Raw genomic sequence first — 22,397 nt, 5'->3', positions numbered from 1 at the left:
CAATCCGTCACTTCTTATACACCGATAGGCGGTTGCCGTTACCGCAATACTCAGTGGTTGATCCTGTGCAAATCATGCTGCAGTCGCTCGCCGGCGCCTCGAGGGAGGTCACAGGCAGCGTGTTGCCACAGTAGCATTCGCCGCCGTATTCTGTACCGAAGTAGCTGTAGCCGTCACAGAACGCCGCACACGCTTCGTTTGTCATCTTATCCGAGGCAGTGGCCTTCGCGTCCAGGGCGCGTCCGCCCTGCGCGGGCTCCGTACGGCAGCCAAGGAACGTGTACGCTCCAGCGGTGGCCGGCTGAGTGGGATCTGTTACTTGTTTGTCGGATCGGTACAAGGTCAGCCTGTTGCCTCCGCCGCAGTATTCGTACTGGTTGCCGCTGCAGGTCATGCCGCAGTCGGCCAAGGGGGCCTCTGAACTGGACGGAGCGAGGGAGTTGCCGCAGAAGCATTCACTGCTGTATTCAGTCCCAAAGTATTTGTAGTTTGAACAGTAGGATGCGCAGTACTCCAGTGTCATGTTGTCTCCGGAAGCGTAGTTCTTTTGGCTCAATGCACGCACGCCGTTGCCTTCTGTCCAACAGCCCACCAATGTGAAAGGAGAAACGGTAGGCTTGTGAGCCAGCGTGGGGACGGTGCTCGTCGAACTTGAGGTCCTGGTGCTGGAAGGCACACTGCTGGAAGACGATGGGGCCGAAGAAGTTGGGGGTGAGCTCGTAGTCAAGCTGCTAGAAGGCTCGGCGTGGCTGCTTGATTCAGAAGCCGCAGAGGTGAAATGCGGCAATGAGCTGGTGGATGAGGTGGTGCTGAGGACTTCAGAAGGGTGCTCCGACGAGCTCGAGAGATGCGATGAGCTGGTTATTGGTGCTGTAGAGGTTGAAGATGGCGTCCCTGCCTGGGCACTGAAAGAGGTCGCGGAGCTGGATGTGGGTGTCGCGGACGACGTCGACGTGACAGCGGTAGAAGAGGAGCTGCTGACTTTGAAAAGCTCGAGACGGTTGCCGTCGCCGCAGTACTGGTACGGGTTGCCGGCGCACTTCATGTTGCACTCGCTGAGAGGAGCGGTCTTACTGGTAGCCTGCAGTTCGTTGCCACAGTAGCCTGTAAATAGCGTTAGTCTTTGCCCTATCACAAGAGCATCGGGTCGCACTCACATTCGCGACCATACTCGGTGCCAAAGAAGGTGTAGTCGGAGCAGAATGCGGCACACTTCTCCAGCGTCATGTCGTCGCCAGCGGTCTGAGCAGCCCGTAGAGCACGGCCACCATCGGCCTCGGTGTGGCAACCCATGAACGAATACTTGCCGACGGTGTTGATATGGGCAAGAGTTGCTGTCGGCGCCGGCGTCGAGCTGCTACTGCGAGTGGCCGTGGTCGAGTACAGCTCGATACGGTTGCCAGCTCCGCAGTACTGCGTCGAATCGCCGGAGCACTGCATGCTGCAGTCGCTCAAGGGAGCCGAAGTAGTAGAGGCAGCCAGGGAGTTGCCACAGTAGCACTCGCGCCCATACTCAGTACCCCAGTAGTCGAATCCGGTGCAGTTCGCCATGCAGCTGTCCAGCGTCATGCCGTCGTAAGCGAAGGCGGCGCCGGTGAGGGCGCGGCCACCCGAGGCCTCGGTCCAGCAGGAAACAAGCTTGTACCCACCCATAGTCTCCCGATGATGGAGAGTGGCGGTGGGAACAGTGCTGGATGTGCGAGAGGCTGACGAGGTCGTCGGTGTTGCGGTAGAGGAAACGGTGACGCCGTTGCAAGTGCCAGATCCTCCCGACCACGCTGCGCAGGTGCCTCCGATGGGGTCGGCCTTCTTGAAAGAGTCGACCAAGGCGGAGGCGCCTTCTCCACTGATGAAGTCCATGGTCGACTCGAAGCTGAGACCGCCGGGGATATTGGTGGTGACGGTGAAGAAAGTGTAGCTGCCTCGACAGTCCCCCTTGACCATGTCGATGGTCATCTTGCTCAATAGAGGCACAACACTGTTCGTGCGCTTCGTCTTGTATGAGATCTCCACCCTGACCGGAAGGGATGCTCGGTCATTGCGGACTGCAGCGACAAAGGTGGCGTCACCAGTCGTCTGCAGGAGGCAGCTCTGGGGCTGTTGGAGAAAGATGCCATCCTGCAAGGGGTACCCGTTGCCGTTGTTGTTGAAAAGAGTGCTCGAGCCGTCATTCTTGTTGATGGTGACGGTGAAAGAGGAGATACCCGTGCTGACGGGGAAGGTCTGAGTAATTGGAAACCAGGCGAAGTTGTCTTCCAGGCCTCGGGAAATGCCTAGGACCGAGAGCGTGAAGACGCAATTGCCGGATCCGCAGGTAGAGCTCCCGTCCCTGGTCTTGTAGTTTACTGTCAGGCCCGCAATGTCACCCAGCGGTATGTCGGTCGTTCGAACACGGATGTAGCCCTTGAGCTGCATGGTGGAAGGAGAGGCAAGGGAGAGCTGGAGCTCGACCGGCTTGACCGTATAGGGCTTGATAGCATCGCTGAGGGCGACGCCAGACGGCACGGTATCGATCATCTTCTCGAACATCGTTTTGCAAACGGATTTGAAGACAGCGTTGTCGGCCATGGCACGCATCGTCGCGTTATCCGAGTTGAAAACCTTGAAGTCAGAATTCATGTTTCGGGCGGTGCCTATGGTAAAGACGAGCGGATTCGTGGTGGTGCCGTCGAGATACTCGGTAACGATCTTGCTGTCGAAAACGCCGGCTGTCGTGTCCATGGGTGCCATGCCGTTGGCAAAAGTGCCGACGGGGACGATGGTTGGATTCTCGGCCGAATGCACACCGCCAATGGTGTGACCGCAGGCCGTCACCTGGACCATCTCCTGAGGCGTGAACCCCATGCGGTCAAACTGTGTCCGGAAGATGGAAATGGCGTTGCCGGGCTGCGGCACGCCGATGGCGCCTCTCACGGCCGCGTCGATGCGACCAGAACGCAAGGCGATCGATGGGCCGCCGCAGGACAGCACAGAGGTGTACACTCCGAGGGCGATCAGATCCGACATACTGCTCTTGCGGGTCAGGTAGGGCGCAAAGAAGGTCAACGAAGACGCGAAGGCAGGGCCGGTATTCTCTCCGGTGGACGTAGTTGCCAGCTCATACTGAATAGACGCATCCAAGCCTCCTACGCCTGCGCCCTTGTTGGCGGGCGCCATGTCGTGAAAGGCGGTTCTCAGCCATTCGGCAGCAGTTTGACGGCCTGTGCCGGATATTCCCTTGTTGCAAGGAAAGACGGAGTCGGCAAACTTTCGTGATCTGGCGTTGAACGTCTGATACATGATCTCCTCCAGCTCGTCGACATCTGAAGGCCAAGTCGGATCGGCCTGGACCTGGCATGCCAGGCCCAGGAGGCTGAGAAACAGAGAAAGGTTCACCCTCATGATGGCGGTATACTATGCCTCAGCGTCGACGATCGACGATGTAGAAAGATCACAAGACAGGAAGGATACAGAATTACAGAGTGCAAGCGAGGGACTAGGCCGTCCAGATGAACGGATCGGCCGGTGAATTATGGCACCTATAAGGAAGAAGAGAGTGGAAGGGTCGCAACGAAGAGAAGGAGGCGGGCGAGGTGGGGAGGAGAGAGGAGACGGCCGCTGGCCGTTAGATATGAGAGACAAACATGGTACGGTGCCTGGGAACCCAGACTGCGAGAAGCCGGCTAAACAAAGGAACTCGGCGGTTCCATGCGGCGGCAGCTTTACGCCAACGCGCGGGAGAGAGGAGATCAGGCTGGCATGGCGGAACCGTGGCGACAACGAGGCACTGACCGCGTGGAATAGCGGCAGGACGGGTGATCTAGGCAATCTGGGCAGGTCTGGGCTGAGATGAGAAGCCTCCAGGGCCGGCAAGGATAGCAGTCTCCATCGTCCGAGGGCGACTAGTGGTCGAAGGTGATGGATGGGCCATCGTGGGTGTGAGTGAGTGAGTGAGTGAGTGAGAGTGAGAGTCTTCGTATTTTTGGCAAAGTCAGCCCAGGATTGCCAGGACCCTTCCTTCCCTTTTCGAGTTAGCGTAGCTCTCTCATTGGACCTGAGAAGTCACAAAGAGCAATCTGACTGCACTGATTGGCCTCGGGCATTTTGTGGCTGCTGTCGGTGCCAGCCGCAATGTGGGAGGAACCAGGGGTGCCGGCCCCCTGCCCCTGAGCGATGCTTACTGCTTACCTACCTCGATTAACCTTACTTGGGTTGGTTCATGATACCGTCGAGATCCGCTAGCGGTGAGATGGCACAATGGCGCGTGAAGCAATAGATTGCATTCCGGCATCTGGGGGGGCTGCAGACTCATGCAGCCGTGGGAATCACATCCAATCCGTTGGCGCATTTGCAATGGAAAAGGACCCTCGGTACTTGTTCTTGGGCCGAGTCAACAGATAACGTCAAGAAGGCTACCCTGACTTCTGCCTCTCGAGTCTGGATCGGGAACCTGGTGTGGTGCCCGACTTGGGCCGAGTTGCCCTTCCCTTGTCTTGCCGACCGCAAACTATTGATGCCATGTCAACAATGGCGCATCAGCTGACGCATATACACGCATCCACTTCCCATCGCCTTGCAGCTTGCGTAATGCTCCCGCGACGTTGGCCTTGCCGATTTCTCTTATCCGAAGGGGATGCGTCTCTGGTAAGAGGAAGATGGGGACACGGACGCCTCCGTCTACAGCACCACGGCAAACCCGGCTCCAACGGCATGTCGATGCCCAACCTGGTGACGGTTTCTGAAATCCAACGCAGTGTCTCCGGGCCTACTTTGTGCGTTCAAAGCGGCGTGCCTCTTTGGCAACAACGGTCTAATATGCATACTTGTGTTTTCAAGTTGGCGTGTACAAATTCGCGCGGATAGCGAGGCACTGACTGCATATCGTCACGAGATACCAGTCTCGAGCTCAAGTTGTCGACACTCGCCTTATCGCCCTGTCAGTCGTCCCATTCAGGGCTCCCCACCCGCTGTCATCACACCACACGATACCTTTGCCAAGCCGTCCTTGCAGTGTCAGCTATCGACCGACCCTTTGCCCCCACTCGCAGTCAGTCTGGAATTGGACAAAGCTGGAAGGAAACCTTGCTGTACTCGCATGGACGGGGCTTCTGTCAGAAGAGCAGTGTGTTGAAGCGATAGCCAAATTGCAAAAGGGGACGCCGCCGCAATTGTCAAGGCGGCCAAGTGTGGCTTTGCTAGCGGAAACGAACTATCGTTTCCCCATCGCATTAGGGGGAAGTTGACAAAAGAAGTGCTAGGCTTGCGACTTGCCCATTAAACCATGCAAAAGCCACGGAGAGACCTACCTTGATCCAAATTCCCGGGCGCGTGGTGTCATCAACTCGTCGCCGGTCATGATTGCTCCTCCAAACCGTACCCGTACAGCGGCAAGACAAAACAAAGAACACTCCCCAGCCGGACACAAACGTTCTACACAGCCCAACGGCGTGGGCGAGGAATTTACGGCAAGGCTAAACAAAGACAACCCATGAGAAACAACTTGCCGCTGCCATGGGCACAAATACGGTCGAGCGTCGCTGCCAAGACGCGTTAGAAATTCGCCATCCGTACAAAATCGAAAAGTCTTCGTTCCAGAGTCGCACGTTGTACGCTGGTCAACATGCGGGTTGTTGCCGTACGAGTTGTTTCCCGAGTGCTGTGGTCCGGAAGGGGCACCATGAGCTTGTGCTATGTTACAGGGCGCTTAGATCTGGCTTGTCGGAGGTGAGATGATTGGCAGCATCTTCACCGACTTTCCTGTACGTAGGTCCGGCACGCCGGTATCTACCGACCCCATAGAACCGGCTTCGGCAGGGCACCGGGACCGAGATATTGTACCCGTTTGGTGAATGCGGGGCCGGCCCGTTGCCTATCCTCCAATCATCCCCCACTGAGGCCAGAGCGGTCGCTACCAACCCTTGGATATCCCATATCAGGGGCTGAGCATCCGCAACACGGAATTTTAAGAGAATTCGGCTTCAGTAGGAACCGGAAATCGGTACTCGACACCAGCCAGCAGCCTAAGTTCCCAGGTCGTGTAATTCTAAGTAGCGAAAAGAAACACCGCCATTGTTCATCGGCTTTGGTGGCTTCCGCAAACACCGATCACTTCCTTACTGCGTCTAAATGCTACGATGCTTTCAGCAAAAAAAAAAAAAAAAAACCTTAACCAAGCTTGGGTATAATCTTCTGCAGTGCCCAGATATTCGGAAACCAGGACCCGTTTTCCTATTCGCCCTCTCCATGCATTGAGTTCTGTACCTTTTCCTGGCGAAATCATCCGATCATCGACTGTTGTCAAGCGCTTTGATGGTTCTCGACGCTTCCGACAGACAAAGGGTTGAAGCAGGCAATTTCATGATGTGCCTGGTTTGGAAGTCTCCGGTCTCATATTGACGTCTAGCCTCAGCGACTCGACTACCATTATCCGGCTGAGTAAGGCTTAGCAAGCAGCTCAGATAACGGCGATGACAGCACGCATGCTATTGGATGTCCTCTTGGCTATGTTCACATGAATCCAACCAGCTTAACCCCATTTCTAGGCCCTTCACTGACAAGACAGCTACAGATTCCGCTTTTGGCCTGTTCTGAGGAAGCTTTGAAAATCCTAGGAGGAAACACTTGGCTGGGGGGCAGCACGAGACCCATCAAAACATCTGGGCGAAACCCGACGGCGAGAAGTGTTATGGGTTGCAGTTTTACTATCTCATCGCTTTCACGAGCAGGACGGACCTTGCAACTGGGCGGTGGCCCGCCAATGATCTCAATGGCGGAGGGTCCGAAATCTTCAACCCGAGACATGCTACAACTAGAACGACACGTGCACTCTGTCTGCATTTCCAAACTGGCCCGGACAAGGCCCGAAGAAGATCCGGCGGGTCGAAGTAAGTCTCAAGTTGAGAAACAAATTCCAAAGGTGCGACAACAGTAAATCATAATGTGGGCGTTTCAAACGATTCGAGTTCCTTTTCGAACAAAGTCAAGCTCCAAGCTCCGCTGATACTTAGAGACGGCCATTGCAGAAAGAGTATCCTAGAACAGCTGAAAACTCTGCCATTCTTTTAACTCTGTTCGTCTGGAGGTACCCCGGCTTCTGCCAACCCTTTTTAGTCATGAGGACCACCCTTCACGACGGCAACTTGGGGGCCCACGGCCTATGAATCTGTCTGCTCCTGGCCTTGCTTCCCGTGCTTGCCGTGGGAACCCACTCGAAGAAACCTGGGCGGTAGTCCACAGTGAAGGAAACCGAAAGTTAAAAATGGGAAGGCCCTGGGAACCGACCGATCCCGATCCCCAATCATCCGCCCCGCGAAGCCACACTCACACCGCGGCCGTGCCGAAAGAGTGGGGAAATCGTCCTGACCCAGGCCAATCAAGCCGGTGCGTGCCCCTCCAAGCCAGTTGACATCATAGCCCACCACCCCCGTCGAAGGCGTTGAGGGGTCCCATTCAGCCACAACGCTCGTCATCAAACCCGCAAGCAGCGCCCCGTACCAAGACCTGACGCCTTTGCTCCGTCACACCCCCGTCGATTTCGAACTGATGAGCTGTGTACGGTCATTGGTGAAGGGGAAGCCGTTCATGGAAGAACCGGCCAAGAATTTATTGCAGATCCCTAGACATGAACCGAACAGGGAAGGCCATGTACCGGCAGACGGGGAGGAGGTCGCCCTCTCTCTTGCCTTCTTTTGGACTCTCTTAAAGGCTCTCGACCTCCCCCATTCGTGCAGCTTGGAACACATCTTATTCTATTCATTATATCACCTGGCTCGGTATCCAGATCGGCCACCAATCAACAGCAAACGACCGTTCATATCTTGCTCAAACCTACAACCAAGCAAACTAGAATCCACTAAACAAGCTTGACACCAAAGAACCTCGCCCTTCATCGAACGGCCGTAATCATGGGCTTCGCCTTGAAATTCCTGCAGTGGTTTATCCGCGGCGTCCAGCTCGGCTGCTCCGTCCTCATTCTCGCCATTTTCTCCTACTTCCTGGCGACCCTGCACAACCACTCCCTCCCGATCGCCACCTCGATCCGCGCCGTTGAAGGCATCTCGGGCGCCGCGACCCTCTACACCCTTGCCGGCCTGCTGCTGCTTTGCTGCCTCGCCGGCCGATCTTTCACCTCCTTCATCGCTATCGTCCTCGATGTCGCCTTCATCGCCGCCTTCATCTACGTCGCCGTAGCTAACCGCAACGGCGCCGACTCGTGCTCCGGCAACGTCAGCACCCCCTTCGGCGACGGCCCCGCCGACGGCGAACCCACCAACACTGGCAGCGACGGCTGGACCCATCTCCCCAGCTTGCGCACCGCTTGCAAGTTGCAGACCGCCTGCTTCGCCGTCTCCATCGTTGCCATGTAAGTCTTTCCATGAATGGTCCCCGTCACCCCCACATATGAACCATACTAACATCACTCACCAGCATCTTTTTCATCCTCTCCATCCTCGTCGAGGTCGCTCTCGCCCGCCACCACCGCAAGGAGAAGCGCTTCGGCCCGTCCCCTAAGAACAACTATACCTCGGGTTCCGGCGCCAAGCCCGGCTTCTTCAGCAAGTTCCGCCGCGGTAACGGTGACGCCGTCACGACCAACGAGAACGCCCTGCCCATGCACACCAGCCCCGACCAGGTCCGCAACAGCTACGCCACCGAGACCACCGCAGTCGCTCAGGACCCCGGATACCCCAAGTACGAGGGCGCCTATGCTACCAACGGCAACACCGGCACCAATGGCTACGGCTACGGCCAGGAGACTGGCACCACTGGCACCACGCACCCGCCCAACAACTACCACTACAACGACGGCGTGTACGACAGAGTTTGATTAACTCTGTGAGTTGAGCCTAAGGAAGCAGTAAAAAACAAGAAACAAACTGCTACGAATGTACAACAATGGAACAGGACTGGTCACGGATGGTAATATACCCAGGGTTTTAAGGAGTCTTACATGTCGAAAAAATGTCGGCAGCGTTTTGACAATTTGTAGTAACGAATCAAATGAACCATATCAGATAATGATGATTTTTAATACGCTGGTTGTGCGCTACGAACGTGGCGTTACACACACGTCATGTTTTTAGTCATCGATTGCGAAGAGTTTGCAAATTAGATTTGGGGGGTTTCTTCTTCTTCGTAAGCGTCATGGTACTACATCCATTAGGCAGGACAGGCGGCCAACCCAGGCTTCGACGGCTAGTCCGCCCTTTTCTGATCTCAGAACGCCTTCACACAGAGATACAGTTGCTCGATTCGGCTGCTCAATAACCTAAACCAGACACTCGGCCACGTGTCAGCAAACCTCGTCAAGCGTGAACTTTTAGGGTGCATCATGGCCATCCGGCCGCCTCGTCCCACTCACTGTTTGCGCCATCGTCGAGACCCACGTCGGCCCAGTTCATGTCCAACTTTTCCAGTTCCCTCGTGAAAAAGTCCTGTTCCTCCCGCAGGGCAGCCCGCAGCTCGACGGCAATTTTATCCGGATACCACCGTACGTTGAACCAATGGGTCAGGCTGCGCAGCGCCTGCTCCAAGGGCAGTGCCGAATCGACATCGGCGTCGACATCGCTGCCCGCCAGCCACTCGTCACGCAGTTCGGGCCGGCAGTGTAGATAGACCGCTGTGATGACGCGCATGTTGCTCTGTCTCCACTTGCGGCCGCAGTATGGAACCTGGTTTTTGAACAGCTTCAAGGTGTACAGCCGGAGCTCCGGCTGGGGAATCTTGAGAGACTTGCGAAGGATGTTGGCCGACTTGTACTGCACTAGAAGGAGATTTCTGTGGGCCTTGTGTTTGCATATCTTCTGCATGATCCGGAGGTAGTTGATCAAGGAGAAAAAGTTTCTCCTCGAGAAGTCGGTGATCGGCTCGGCCGGTAGGTCGTTGACGGGATACCCGAGCTCGTCGACTTCAGGCCGCACCGCAGCCTGTCCCTCGACCCTAGCGTTGTCGTCGCCATCGCTCGTGGCGGCCGTTGTTGCTCGGGGTGGTGACCGCCTTCTCTTGATAGGCGGTGGCGCCGCTTCGTCTTCGCTCTCTTCCTCGGGCTCTCCCTGGACGGGCGGCTGGTCCTTGAACTTGGACCGCAGATTGCAGAAGTGGAAGAAACTAGATGATCAGCTTGGATTCTGTCGGCAACGCGATAGCACACCCACCTGTTTTCGAGCCTGTCTGTCTTACTGTCAACGACTTGCTGGACGTCCTGATGCGCAAACAGCTTGAGCACTAGTGGGAGGTAGTTGGAGTCGAGCAGAAGCTGTGTCATGTATTCGAACTTGAGAACGTCTGATGTTTTTTTCGTCAGTATGTGCCCCGCGATATCAGAGAGGCCTACTTACGAGAGACTCTAAGCCACTTCAACAGGAGGAGCAAGATGGCCGTCACGGCTTTGGTGGTGATCTCTCGGGACCTTGCGGCATCCACCTCTTCAGGCGACATCTCGGGAAGCTCGGCGGGGCCTGACTGCGTTGACGAGGGCTCCTGGGTTTGTTGTTGCCTGTTAGACCCTGGGCCACCATTCATCCCGTTAGCCCCTCTACCGGCCATACTCGGGTGTTGTTGTGCTGCGGCGGGCTGCGCTAAGACAGCAGTGACGTTCACTAGGATCGGTCTCAGGAGTACGATCACGAGCGACTGCATGTGAGGAAGAGACTCCTTCTGTAAAGGAGTCAGTCATGTTTTGATGAGAGTTGCAAGATACTCACATAGAAGCTCTCGACAGCAAGCAGTCGACGCTTGACCTCGTCGCTCACTTTGTCTGCAGCAGGACCGCAGTCGATTTCCGGCCCTCGAACTGAAACTTGTGCCTCCCTGCGCTCTTCGGCCCGGGTCTCGGCCTTGAGCGCAGCAATTTCTTGCTTCTCTTCCAGACTCAACCCTTCAAGGTCGAGGCTGTCAACGTCGTCATCGCTGTCCTCTGCTTCCCATCCCCTCTCGAATTTGAGGAAGCCTTCGCGTTCTTCCCAAAACTGGCGTGTAGCGCGCGTCATGCGAACTCTCTTTGAGAATAGTTCTCCCGCCTCCAGAATCGACGCGGGAATATCACTGCCCTCCCATCTGCGACCGACAAGCTGCTCCTGTAGCCCAGCTCCACCTTTACCACCGGCACTGTTGCTGGTGGCATCCAGAGGAGGGTACATGAATGGGAAGTTCTGGTTCGTCTGATAGTTTTGTTTCTTCCCGCCCTTACCCCCAACACCAGGAGACGGAGGTGGCGAAGGAGCAGGTGTCGCGATGTGGACTGGCTGGTGCAGGATAGAAGCGCCGCTGCTTTGTGGGTTGGGTGGTCCCGGGACAATTCCTATCGCCGCACTAGTTCTGGTAGGGTGATTAGGTAACGGCGGCAGGAGAGTCGTGTTCTCCGGTTCGAGGGGAATGAGCGTCCTCGGCGGCACGTAGGCGGGGTATTTGGAAGTGAGTTCTTGTCGGAATACATGGTAGTCCAAAGGCGACGCAGTGATGACATCCTTGGATTTCACGTTCGGCGATTCGCTGGTGGCCTTTTTGGCCTCGTCTATCTCTTGCGTGCCACCAAAGACTAGGAGAACGGTCTTCCAGAAAAGCAAAAAGATCTGGGAGGATTAGCTAGCGCCATCCACGGCATGGTTGTCCGTACCTGGCTGGATGGCATCAAGTTGCCATCGTCCCAACGCAGCTTAGCTGCTGCCATGGACAGAAAGTCAACAAGACCGGGTTTCAAAGAAACTGGAGGGAAATTAGCCGTGGTATTGTACGTGATGTAAGCTCATTCTTACGAAGTTCGGATCTGGTGGTCTCGAGTTCCTTAGGGAAGCTCAAAGCCTCCTGAATAATGACATACATAATGGTCATTAGGTTAATCAGTTCATCCTGAGCCTCTTGGGTACCACCTGGTTGCGCGAGTCGAGGGTCATCCAACCTGGTCGAGTTAGCTGGAAAAGCGGTATTGCAACCGAAGATGCTCACCAGAACACATTGAAGCAGTTTTGCAAAGCCTCCCAGACTGTGCCAATGCCACCCAGGGACGTCAGGAAGGCAATGCTTGATCGTATGGCCACCAGCTGTGTCGCACTCGCAGCCGACCTCCTGTCGCCGATGGTCGCAGGGGTGGAAGTATCACCCCATCGGCCCAACACCAAGTATAAGATCTTGCCAAGGGACGCTGAACGTTGTGTGAGGTCGTTGACCTGGAGGCCATCCAGGGCGTCTTGTGTGAACTTGGCTCTTGCCTCGTGCTCCGTCTCTTCCCAAGTCGTATGCATATCGTACTCGTGCTGCCACTGCCACTCGAACGCTCTTTGAGCGGCATTCAGCCGCACCCACTGCCAAAACTGGTACACGAACCATTCATCAATCTCCTCGTCGTGCGAGCCCATGTCGCTATAGACGAAGTCGTATGCAACGGGTTCGCCACGGCTGAACTCGGCGACTATTCGCCTCAACTGCATCAGTGACAGCGAGTCGGTTGGTTGCGGTTGATCGGAAGGCGCAGGAGGCATCGGAGCGGGGGGGACTGGAGCCGGCGCGGGAACGGCAGATGGTGCGGAGGTGTTTCGTTGCAAAGATGGTCGTGCCGGAGGCGGAGGGGGCGGTGGGTTGTCCGCATCGGGACCGACATCTGCGACGACGGCATCGGCGACATCGCCGGTAGGTGGTGGCTCCTTTGTAGCGGGGACGTCATCGTCGACCGACTTCGAGGACCACAGAGAGTTCATCCCGGAAGGAAGCGCAGGTGGTTCGGATGGTCTATCATGCTCTGAAAGACTGTCGGGGGGCCAAGGCAACAATCGAAGTTGGTTGTTTCGTGATGGTTATTCAAGCAAGGTGAAAATACGCGTCGGGGGCATGCGAAATCGCGTTGCAGAAGACGAACTCATATTTGAGCAAGCAGACAGTGGTAAGTAACGCGGTGAAGATGCGGCCTCAAGCGGGATGCAGTTTGCGCTGCAGGTTTTGATTGGCCGGGGCGCCGGCAGCTTCTGGATGGTTTGGCGGGGTGGCTGTGGCTGAATTTGTGACCTTTAGCTGCAGCCACTTGATGGCGTATTCTGTGGCCGCCGATCTCTTCCCCTTATTCCTCTTATCGTCGAGAGCTTTATCTTTAGGTAGGTACCTAGGTCGGTACGAATAGGGTTTTTGGTCCAGTGCTTGGGTACTGTTAAGGGCCGTGTGGCAGGGCGGGGGCTTTAATGGGCTGCTCCCAAAAGAAGTCACTTGAGCCGCCTGAAGCCGTGGTGGAATGGTATTCTGGTCGTCTCATATGCTGGGAACCAGACGAGAGGCATTACCCGATGTGGCCGCCATGCGGTCGGGACCTTTCGAGCCTTTTTTCTCAAGATGGCCATGCGGACAATCCGCAAGACCAACTCAGTTTGGTCAAGTCCCCTTGGCTGGCACTGTGACGATTAGCCGCGCATTTTCACCTCTGTACTCTCATAGTGGTAAACAGATACTGACTAGAGAGAAGTAGCCATCCAGGATCTTAGCCTTGGATTTTCTTGGAGCTGAGAACGACGTCAGCGATCTGTCACGGGTTTTCGGGAGCAAAGCGCAAGCCACAGCAGTCGATCCACTAACCCTCCGCTGGTCAGCTCGGTCCACTCCGGTGAATAAGCACCCAAGTATTGTAATCATCCCGCCCGTTAGGTCGGTAGTATGGCCCCGCCGACTGAAGAAGCTTCCATGAGTATAAGGAGTTCACCTCCCTTCACCGAGTCACGTTATTCCGCAAACCGAAACATCCCCTCTTTTTCGCCTAGACCGCGTTACCACAGTAGCTTGGATCCTGGCATCTCGCTCGTACTTCTTTGGGGTAACGGACCTCGGGACCGCAAGCGTGATTACTCGTCAGCCCGGTTGCCTCACAACCGCCGAGTACGGAAACTCTCACGACGCAAGGTGTTCACCCATTGTCAATCTTTTCCATCTCATTGGCAACGTAATCCCTAAGCTTCCGACTGGTATTTGGCTCGGCCTGGCAGACAACGCTTTTGCAGCCATCCAACCTCTTCGAAGATTCTGCGCACGCCTGCACTGACACCGTTCGCGAGATCATCAGGCGCAGTCAGTTTACCCCGCCCTCTTCACGGCTTCTAGAACGTTTTACGCCTCCCCTCCCCCCTTTTGAAAATGGGCGTCGGGACCGCGATTGACGACAAGGAGAAGTGCGTCGGCTTGGAGAAGGACGAGGATGCTCATTCGAGTGACAGCGACGATGATTACCAAAAGGCCGTTGAGGTATGTGGCCTCGTGACTCCTCCGAGAGCCGACAATAACACTCGTTAGGTCACATTTGAGCCCGGCAATCCTTACCGCCGCAAAAGCTCACTGGTGACGTCTGACACATCTCGGCCTCTGCCGCGCCACCCGAGCAGAAGAACTGAGTGCATCGTCCACCAGTTCCTCGAAAGCCAGAGAAAGGCCCGCGACGCCGTTGCCTCCGCCAGCAACCACGGCTCCAGGTCCAATTCGACCTCGAGCGCTTCCAAGGCGAACGATCACCTCCACCACGGCCATCCCACCTACGAGAGTCCTAACCGGCAAGCGGGCGCCAAGGACGTATGCAGGGAAACGGGCATGTCCAAAACGGTTGAGCCGAAAGGGCGCGTGGCCAAGCAGAGAGCCTCGATTCTGGCAGCAGACAGCCCGGAAGACAGCGACATTGGTCAGGCTGACGAAAAGTCTTGGCGATCTGAAATCATCAAGTCTGCATCACAAGTCGATCTCGCACAGTCCGACGACGAAGATGAGCTGCACAGCCGGCTACTTACCAAGAAACAGCTAAGCGAGATGGCCTGGGGGGTTCGCGAGCTCAGCCGTCGCCTCAGCAGCATGCGCATCAGGTTCCGCGTCAAGACCATCTTCCTCCTTACCAAGATACACGACGCAGACTTGATCAGTCGAACACGGGAGCTGACCAAATGGCTTCTGTCGCACGAGCGAGACGTCGACTATACCGTCTATGTGGAGGAGAAGTTCAAGGACAACAAAAAGTTCAACGCGTTGGGCATGGTCGAAGAGCTCAGCAAGGAGGCCCTCGATGCCGGCCAACCGCAAACCAAGGCCAGCGATGATGTCATCTCTAAACGGCTCCGATACTGGGATGAAGACATGTGCCGCAACCGACCGCACATGTTCGACTTTGCAATCACTTTGGGCGGCGACGGCACTGTGCTTTATGCCAGCTGGTTGTTCCAGCGCATCGTCCCACCGGTGCTGAGCTTCTCCCTCGGTAGTCTTGGCTTCCTAACCAAATTCGACTTTGAGGAACACCGCACCATACTCGAGAGCGCATTTAACAAGGGCGTCACAGTGAGCCTACGACTGCGCTTCGAAGGAACCATCATGAGGAGCCAGCAGAGAAAGCGATTGGCGGACGCCGAAGAGAGCAGCTCTAGCCAGGACGATGATGGACACAAGCCCGACCTTGTCGAAGAACTTGTAGGCGAGGAGAGGGAGGACGAGCATACGCACAAACCAGACGGGACCTTTGAGATATTGAATGAAATCGTCGTGGACCGCGGCCCCAACCCGAGTGAGTCATTGGCCAATCTCTCATGCCGCCTAGATTCCGGACAGCTGACCTGCTTACCCCAACAGCAATGTCATATACGGAAATATTTGGTGACGATGAGCACTTCACTTCCGTCTTGGCAGATGGCATTTGCGTGTCGACCCCAACCGGCTCTACCGCCTACAATCTGGCGGCCGGCGGCTCTCTCTGCCACCCTGAGAACCCAGTCATGCTCGTCACCGCCATCTGTGCTCATACGCTTTCCTTCCGCCCAATCATCCTACCAGACACCATCGTCCTCCGTATAGGTGTGCCCTACGATGCAAGGACGAACTCCTGGGCCAGCTTCGACGGCCGCGAGCGCATGGAGCTGTTCCCTGGGGACTATGTCACCATTAGCGCCAGTCGGTATCCCTTTGCAAGCGTCCAGGCTCAGGGTCGGCGCAGCGAGGACTGGGTCAACAGCATTAGCGGAAAACTGGGCTGGAATACGCGGCAGAAACAAAAGGGATACAAGGAATGGGACAATTAGTCCGTTTGTCAAGAGATGCGTCGATGGGGGCTTGACGGAGGGGGTTCAGGTCAGAAAAGACACCGGACCCCGAGAGGGAGAGGCTTCGGATAGCAACATTCCGAACGGCTGTCCGTTGAGCCAGTCAACACCAGGATCTCACGTGATGGTGTGAGGAAGAAGCTTGGGCGCGTGACGCATTTCTAAATGATGCCATAACCACATGGCCAGCCCAGCAACGCGTCTCGTCCTGCTAAACGCCAAGATTCGCAGGTGACGGTTCACGCCTCTTTGGAACCAACGATGAACCTTCCGAGCTTGAACAAGTACCTGTCTCGGTCACTCAAAGCCGAAAACGAAGATCGACCGGGTCCACGAACGCAACTGAGCAACAGAGTCTGGCCATAAGCCTTGGATCTCCAAAAGTGTCTTTCAAGAAACAAAACAAAAAAAGAGGTCCACGGAGAGGTATTCAAGACCTGTCTTCTTGGCAGCGCTCAACCTCACGGCCCGATTTGAAGAGTTTTTCGGCATTGCATCCGGACGACCCTACGCCTACACACCCACACACACCCACGCACTTACACACAAACGCACGCCAGCTAAGAGCAGGCCTCAATCTTCCTGTCAGAGGAGATAGGCAAAGATGGGAACTGTGCTAGCGAACACGCTCCAGTGACTAGTTCACAGCGACCAGTAGGGGCCCCGCGCGCGCGAGTGAGAGAGTGAGAGGCCTCGTTTGACACCGGGAACCGGCACAGGGCTGATGCACGCTACCAACCGACGAAACGGACAGGCAGGCTAAAACACCAGGCAGTCGTCAACCCATCCTGGCATTGCGACATCCAGGGGTAAGCCACCCACAGCGCATCTGTTGCCCTCTCGGTCGCAGCCGTTCTTGCCCGTGGTCGAAGGATGCTGGCCCCCTCACATCCTGCGGAACCGGGATGGTCCCTGATTACCCTTACTCTGTAAGGGGAACAGTCCGTTTCTCACGTTGACCCCTCCCTACTCTACTGCCGCCTCCCGGCCGGGATACCGCTGCCAGCTGCCAAGACCTGCGGCTCCAGGAAACTTGTGACGATGCTGCGACGTCCAACTGTCCGATGTTTCTGGTACGCTGTAGGAACGGGGACGTCTCAAAAAGCACAACGACTCGGAACCAATCGTCATACCCCCCCCCCCCCCCCCCCCATCAATGCGTCGGAGCAGGTGTGTTATTGCCCTTCCAGCTGCAGTGTTGTATTATGCCGTCAAGCTTTCCTCCATTCAAGACCGGTCGTGCGGACGAGTGAGCTCGGTCGATTTCTCGCTTGAGACCAAGCAAGAACAAGAGGCTCTGTGTGTCGGTTTTATGTGTACTAGAATAACAAAAGAAAAGACCAAACAGGCACGAGGTAAGGTCGGCATGGTGTTGCTGGGTAAGATAATGATGGATGGTATAAGTAATATTTTTTTTAGATGCAGAAGAGAAGCCAGATTTACACACTCTCAAGGCTCAATACGCCGCCGGCCGGAAAGGAAAAGAAGAAAGCATAGACCGAGTTGGTTTCCACACTCTCGATGGCTTGAAGTACACGTCGCATGCTGGAGGGTTGTCTAAATAAAAAAAGGAATAACACCCACCAGCCCAACCCATCCCCTTCCGTTGATATCATGGCATAAATAAAGATAACAAGGCCGGGTCACACCCGGAAGTTTGTGTGCCTGCGCCATTTTTTAGTTTTTGTTTTGTTTTTGTTTTTGTTCTCTCTTTCGGTTTCAGGTGATGATGGTATGATGAACCCGACACCCAGCGAGAAAGAGATAAAAAAGGGTGGGGGTGTCTCGACGCGAGGGATTAGGGCCTATGCCGGGAATCGTAAATAGGTAGGATGGACGGGACGAGCGAGAAAAGCAGACTTAATGCCCAACTTTTCCGCTCCCAATCTTGTTTTTCAAATCGTCAGGCTAAGCATCTCAGAGTCCAATTACTGCTCATCTTCGACGTCGTCGGCCTGGGTCTCGACAAAAGTCATCGTGACGCCCTCGCCGCTCACGTTCAGGTTGACGGTGTCAATGGCGCCGGCGCTGACGCCTCGCGCGGCCAGCTCCTCCTGCGCGCGCTTGACAACGTTGTTGGAGGTGGCGGGGACGACCTGGGCCACTGGGACGGAGGGGTCACGGGCGACGAGCTTCTCGGGTGTCATCGCAACGCCTGTTTGCACCGTCAGCTCCGGCCGTGCCGAGTGGGTGATTTCGTGATGCGGTCGTTACTTACCCTCAGGAACGCCGGAGCGGACGTACATGGTGGTGACCTTGGCACGGCGGCGGGGGGGCTGCTGGGCCTCATCAGAGCGGGCCTTGACCTTTTGTTGAGCGACGATGGAACCCGCGGGGCGCTGGCCCTCCTGAGCGGGCTGGCCCTGGGCGGGCTGACCCTGAGCTGGGGGACGGGCCTCGGCGCCGCCTCCAGTGCCGGTGCCGGGGCGGGCGGCGGCTTCCTGGTTGTTGTCGATGATCATACCGACGCCAGAGCCCTCCTGGCCGGTGCCGAGCTGGATCTTGGGTCCCTTGGTAAGGGCAACCTCAGCGAACTTCAGGGCGCGGTCAAAACCGGACAGGTCTCTCTTGTCGCCGGCGGCGCGGGTCTTGGTGAGCTGGACGCGCGGAGCGATCTCCTTGCCCATGCCCTGGAGGGCTGCAATAGCCTGAGCCTAGGTTGGGAGGAACGTTGTGTTAGCTGATATTGGTCCGATGAAGTGCAGGTGTCCGTGTGTTTCCCACGCATGCGCGAACACACACGCATACAGAGACACACAGACACGGCCGATGATATATCTTCATGGAGCAACTAACCTCATTGACCTGGTTATTCGACGAAGTAGCGGAAACGGGAATAGCGCCGCCTTGGGCCTGAGCAGCAGGCTGCTGCTGGGGCTGCTGAGGCTGCTGAGGCTGTTGCGGTGCAGCCGGAGCAGCGGGGGCGGCGGCCGGGGCGTTCGCAGCACCTTGAGCAGCATTAACTGCCGCGCCCTCCAATACGTTCATCAATTGAGAGACGTCGCTTTTACCGCCAAATGAAATTTCACCATCACCCACCACCAAGGCAGGAGAATAAGCACCAAGGTTGATGTTCAAGGGGAGGGCGTTGAGCTGAGCGGCCAGACCGGCAACGGCGAAGATGTAGCGGTTAACCATCTTGTCGATCGTTTCTGATAGTTGGTCTCTCTTGTGTTATGTGCGGTTCGGCTGAAACGGCTCTGAAGAGGGAGTGGCAAGATAGTCCTCGGAGCGTTGATACTAGATAATAGGCGTAGGATTGTATAATAAGGACACGACCAGCGGAAGCAGTGGAAAGGCTTTTGAGTATGTTTTCTGTTGTTCGAAAAGGAAAGAAGAGAACCGAAAAGAGACAGGATACCAGTCGAGCACAGCTAAAGAAGAAGTAAGAGAGAGGAGGCGGGAGAAAACACACGAGAAGGCAGCTTCTCATATATCTTCCCTGCGAGCCCAACATGGAGGAAGTGAGATTGTAGACCGTCCACATGCTTGAGACGCAACTGCCAAGGTGCCAAGAGATATTATCCCGCTGGAAGCCTCGCGTTGGCTGCGGGCCCTCATACATTAGCAGATAGGGCCTACTGACCGGGGCAGGCTCTCGATCGACTCGGTACGGAGGCGCAGGGGTTGTGTGTTGTCGTGTCGTGTCGTGGGCGAGATGGGATTGCCCAGCTGGCAAGCTCCGAATAGTGCCAAGGGATACAGGACTGGCGCGCCCTCGTTACCCGCCAGCGGGACGGGAGAAACTGAGAGAGCGGTCCAAGCAGCAACCGACACAGTCGAGGCATGAAACGCAGGTGACACCAGAGGTAGGCGGCGGGCCAATTGGACATGCCAGGTTGGTATCTCCATCCGGAGGCGTACGGCGGGAGAGGGTGCGATGCGAGGTCGATTCGAGACCATGGTTGAGGGAGAGACCTGACTAGATGGTCTTGGCATCGTCGCCATGCCTCCATGCGATGGCCGAGAGATGTCAGGCAGGATGCCAATTTTGGCCCAGAGATCTGCGCTCTGTTGCCGTCGTGACGGGGGTAGTCCCGTTTGTTGCACGACGCAGCGAGATGCGACTTGACCCTGGCAGTCTGTATCGGCATGCAGCTGTAAGTAGTACACTTTATGGGGACGCAGTATTCAAAGTGTGGGTCAGTCGCTCTTGAGACCACGCCAAGAAGTCTTGCGTTGGTAGCCAGGACCTGCACGGCAACGATGTCGACGTTCCTGCTTATCTGCTTCGTTGGCGTGTGGATGGGATGAAAGAGACGGGCGTGTCGCCCAGAATGTACGCTTGAAAAGAGATTTGGAAGAGAGGAAAAAGAGAGGCTCACAACTCCAAAAGAGCTTGGCGCTTGGCGGGTCGCCGTGCGGCCGGTGTCGTCTTCTGTTTGGTGGGCTGACGTTGCAACCCCCTTCTTGAGTGGTTGCTCATAGCTCGATAGATCAGTAGGGCAGAGCGAGGATGTGCGATGGCCAAGAAGCCCAAGAGATCTCCCCGGTGTTGGCACTGTCAAATGCCGCGGCGGATCGAGTTCCCAAGCCTGCCAAGGGCAATCATCCAGTGCCCGAGCCAGGGCAGAGAGGCATTTGAGGGTTGCCAAATAACGACGGGGTCGAGCCGGCGGTTTTTTCCTTCTTCTTTTTCTTTTCTTTTTGTTCTCCTCGCTGTCGAGTCGTGCTGGCTGCCCACACACACACGTGCCGGATGCCAGGATGGCGTCCCTTTCGAATGTTTCCTCAAACCCGGGTTGCGAATGCTACTGAGGTTGCAGGCAGAAGTTTTAGCTCCCATGTCAGGTAGATTTTGGAGGCACGTATACACGTACCTGCGTTTACGATGTACGTACCTGCAAGGGTCAGGCTCGTTGGCCTCACCTTGCACGCTATCTACCGGTACATCGTAGCAGAAAGATAAAACTTGCCACATACTATAGTACAAAAAGATCCAGTGGTCAGTGTAAGGGCAAGTGCATGACGGCCGAGCCTCGATGGAATTTTCCATGGCCAAGGGTCAGTCAGGAGGGGCCGTTCGAACCCCGTGGAAGGGTGTCAAAGCGAGAGGGGTCCAGCTGTGTGACTGACTTGCCGGGATGCAGTGCAGAAATGCAGAATTGCAGAAATGCAGAGAGGGCGGATGAGTTCGACCAAGCACGGCGACTGCCGAGTGTGAGCGAGGTCGTCGAAATTCGAAAGCAGGTTCTGTAGTGCTGCAACCGCCTGCATGTCTTGTTGGTGCGACACTCCCGCTCGTGTCTGAGACCTCGGAGCTGCGTGATGGTCGCCGTTTTGCGGAGAGTATGTCTGGTCTCCAGTGTAGCCAATTTTAGCACAGCATGTCGTTGAATCCGACATCAGACCGGCCCCCTTGCATTCTTTAGCGTCGAACGGCGCGAGAGTCTGTTTAGCGGCTCTACTCTATGGGGTTGGGGGTTTTTGGTGGTGCTTAGCAGTTCACAGTCCCTTTTGGAGGCGCGCACATTATAAGCCTGAGTACCTTAGGTACCTTAGGAGGTAGTCTTTCTTTAGTCAAAATGGCCGTGGCCTGTGGGTAACAGGGCCGAGCCTAGAAGCCGTGGAAGTGAGTTGGGTGAGGGGGTGATGTAATCGGGGGTTTCGCTTGTAGGTACCTGTCACCTACCACCCACCTACCTACCTAGGTACCTAGTTAGCGAGAAATGACCCCTGATCAATGCGTACCTGATATCTAGGTAGTTGAAAAAAATACCACCTCTTGTTTCTTTTCTCTTTCTCTTCCTTTTTTTGTCGCTGTGGTGGGGGGCGGGTTTGGGGGGAGGGAGATGCGCCCAGCCCTTGCCGGTTTTCTCAACCTACCCACCACTTTCTTCTTCCTTAATTCTGTTTTCCTCTGACTTGTGTTACGTCCCCATGCATCATGCACCTGGCTCGAATTACACACCAACGGGAACCATCGCCGAGTATGGCGGCCATCTTCTCTTTGGTCCGATGCAAATCGGATTGAACTTGGCATCATCTTAGTGCCCTGTCTGTGGTGTACGACTGCCACCATCCCGTCCTCCCGCCATGTGGTTGAACGGCGGATGTGGCTAGTCTTGGACTTGGAACTCCCGATTCCACCGTCTTGGAAGTTAAGTCAAGTCTCTCCGCACCACCGCGCTACCGGCGTCCCATGCGGCCCCATTTCCTTCCGTTGCAATTTAGTTTCCGGGGAAGCTGTCCCTCTCCTTCATTGGATTCGTGGGCCGATGCTCGAAACAAGATCTTTACCAAGACCATCCATCGGCGCTCTTGGCTATGCCGTGGTGTTGTCATCTTGTCGGCTGCCCATGTTGACTTCCTCTAGACATCCTAACTCTAGTGGTACCTGGGGGCCAAGAACATAGCACATCCTAATGATCTCAT

The 22,397-nt window shown here is 55.9% G+C and overlaps 5 protein-coding genes across 5 annotated transcripts; 2 read left to right on the top strand and 3 right to left on the bottom strand.

Annotated features, from left to right (window-relative positions):
• Nucleotides 1-7: 7 nt before the first annotated feature.
• On the bottom strand, nucleotides 8-3,381 carry CH63R_04359 (Copper radical oxidase; the record flags this gene model as incomplete). The annotated part of the gene is made up of 2 exons (XM_018299334.1): nucleotides 8-1,104; nucleotides 1,158-3,381. 2 exons carry the CDS (start codon nucleotides 3,379-3,381, stop codon nucleotides 8-10), a joined length of 3,321 nt encoding a protein of 1,106 aa, XP_018160580.1.
• A 4,502-nt stretch (nucleotides 3,382-7,883) lies between these two features.
• CH63R_04358 (uncharacterized protein) lies at nucleotides 7,884-8,806 on the top strand (the record flags this gene model as incomplete). The annotated part of the gene is made up of 2 exons (XM_018299333.1): nucleotides 7,884-8,341; nucleotides 8,407-8,806. 2 exons carry the CDS (start codon nucleotides 7,884-7,886, stop codon nucleotides 8,804-8,806), a joined length of 858 nt encoding a protein of 285 aa, XP_018160579.1.
• A 502-nt stretch (nucleotides 8,807-9,308) lies between these two features.
• CH63R_04357 (Transmembrane hyphal anastomosis protein ham2 far11) lies at nucleotides 9,309-12,671 on the bottom strand (the record flags this gene model as incomplete). The annotated part of the gene is made up of 7 exons (XM_018299332.1): nucleotides 9,309-10,086; nucleotides 10,134-10,263; nucleotides 10,317-10,635; nucleotides 10,683-11,549; nucleotides 11,594-11,682; nucleotides 11,733-11,875; nucleotides 11,923-12,671. 7 exons carry the CDS (start codon nucleotides 12,669-12,671, stop codon nucleotides 9,309-9,311), a joined length of 3,075 nt encoding a protein of 1,024 aa, XP_018160578.1.
• A 1,414-nt stretch (nucleotides 12,672-14,085) lies between these two features.
• On the top strand, nucleotides 14,086-16,001 carry CH63R_04356 (ATP-NAD kinase; the record flags this gene model as incomplete). The annotated part of the gene is made up of 3 exons (XM_018299331.1): nucleotides 14,086-14,193; nucleotides 14,242-15,490; nucleotides 15,556-16,001. The coding sequence occupies 3 exons, from the start codon at nucleotides 14,086-14,088 to the stop codon at nucleotides 15,999-16,001; spliced, it is 1,803 nt and encodes a 600-aa protein (XP_018160577.1).
• Nucleotides 16,002-17,950: 1,949 nt separating this feature from the next.
• Nucleotides 17,951-19,160, bottom strand: CH63R_04355 (uncharacterized protein; the record flags this gene model as incomplete). The annotated part of the gene is made up of 3 exons (XM_018299330.1): nucleotides 17,951-18,177; nucleotides 18,241-18,676; nucleotides 18,819-19,160. The coding sequence occupies 3 exons, from the start codon at nucleotides 19,158-19,160 to the stop codon at nucleotides 17,951-17,953; spliced, it is 1,005 nt and encodes a 334-aa protein (XP_018160576.1).
• Between the last annotated feature and the right edge of the window lie 3,237 nt (nucleotides 19,161-22,397).

The sequence above is a fragment of the Colletotrichum higginsianum genome, chromosome 3, assembly GCF_001672515.1.
Source record: "Colletotrichum higginsianum IMI 349063 chromosome 3, whole genome shotgun sequence".
Taxonomy (NCBI): Eukaryota; Fungi; Ascomycota; class Sordariomycetes; order Glomerellales; family Glomerellaceae; genus Colletotrichum; species Colletotrichum higginsianum.
This window is presented reverse-complemented; position numbering and strand designations above follow the sequence as displayed.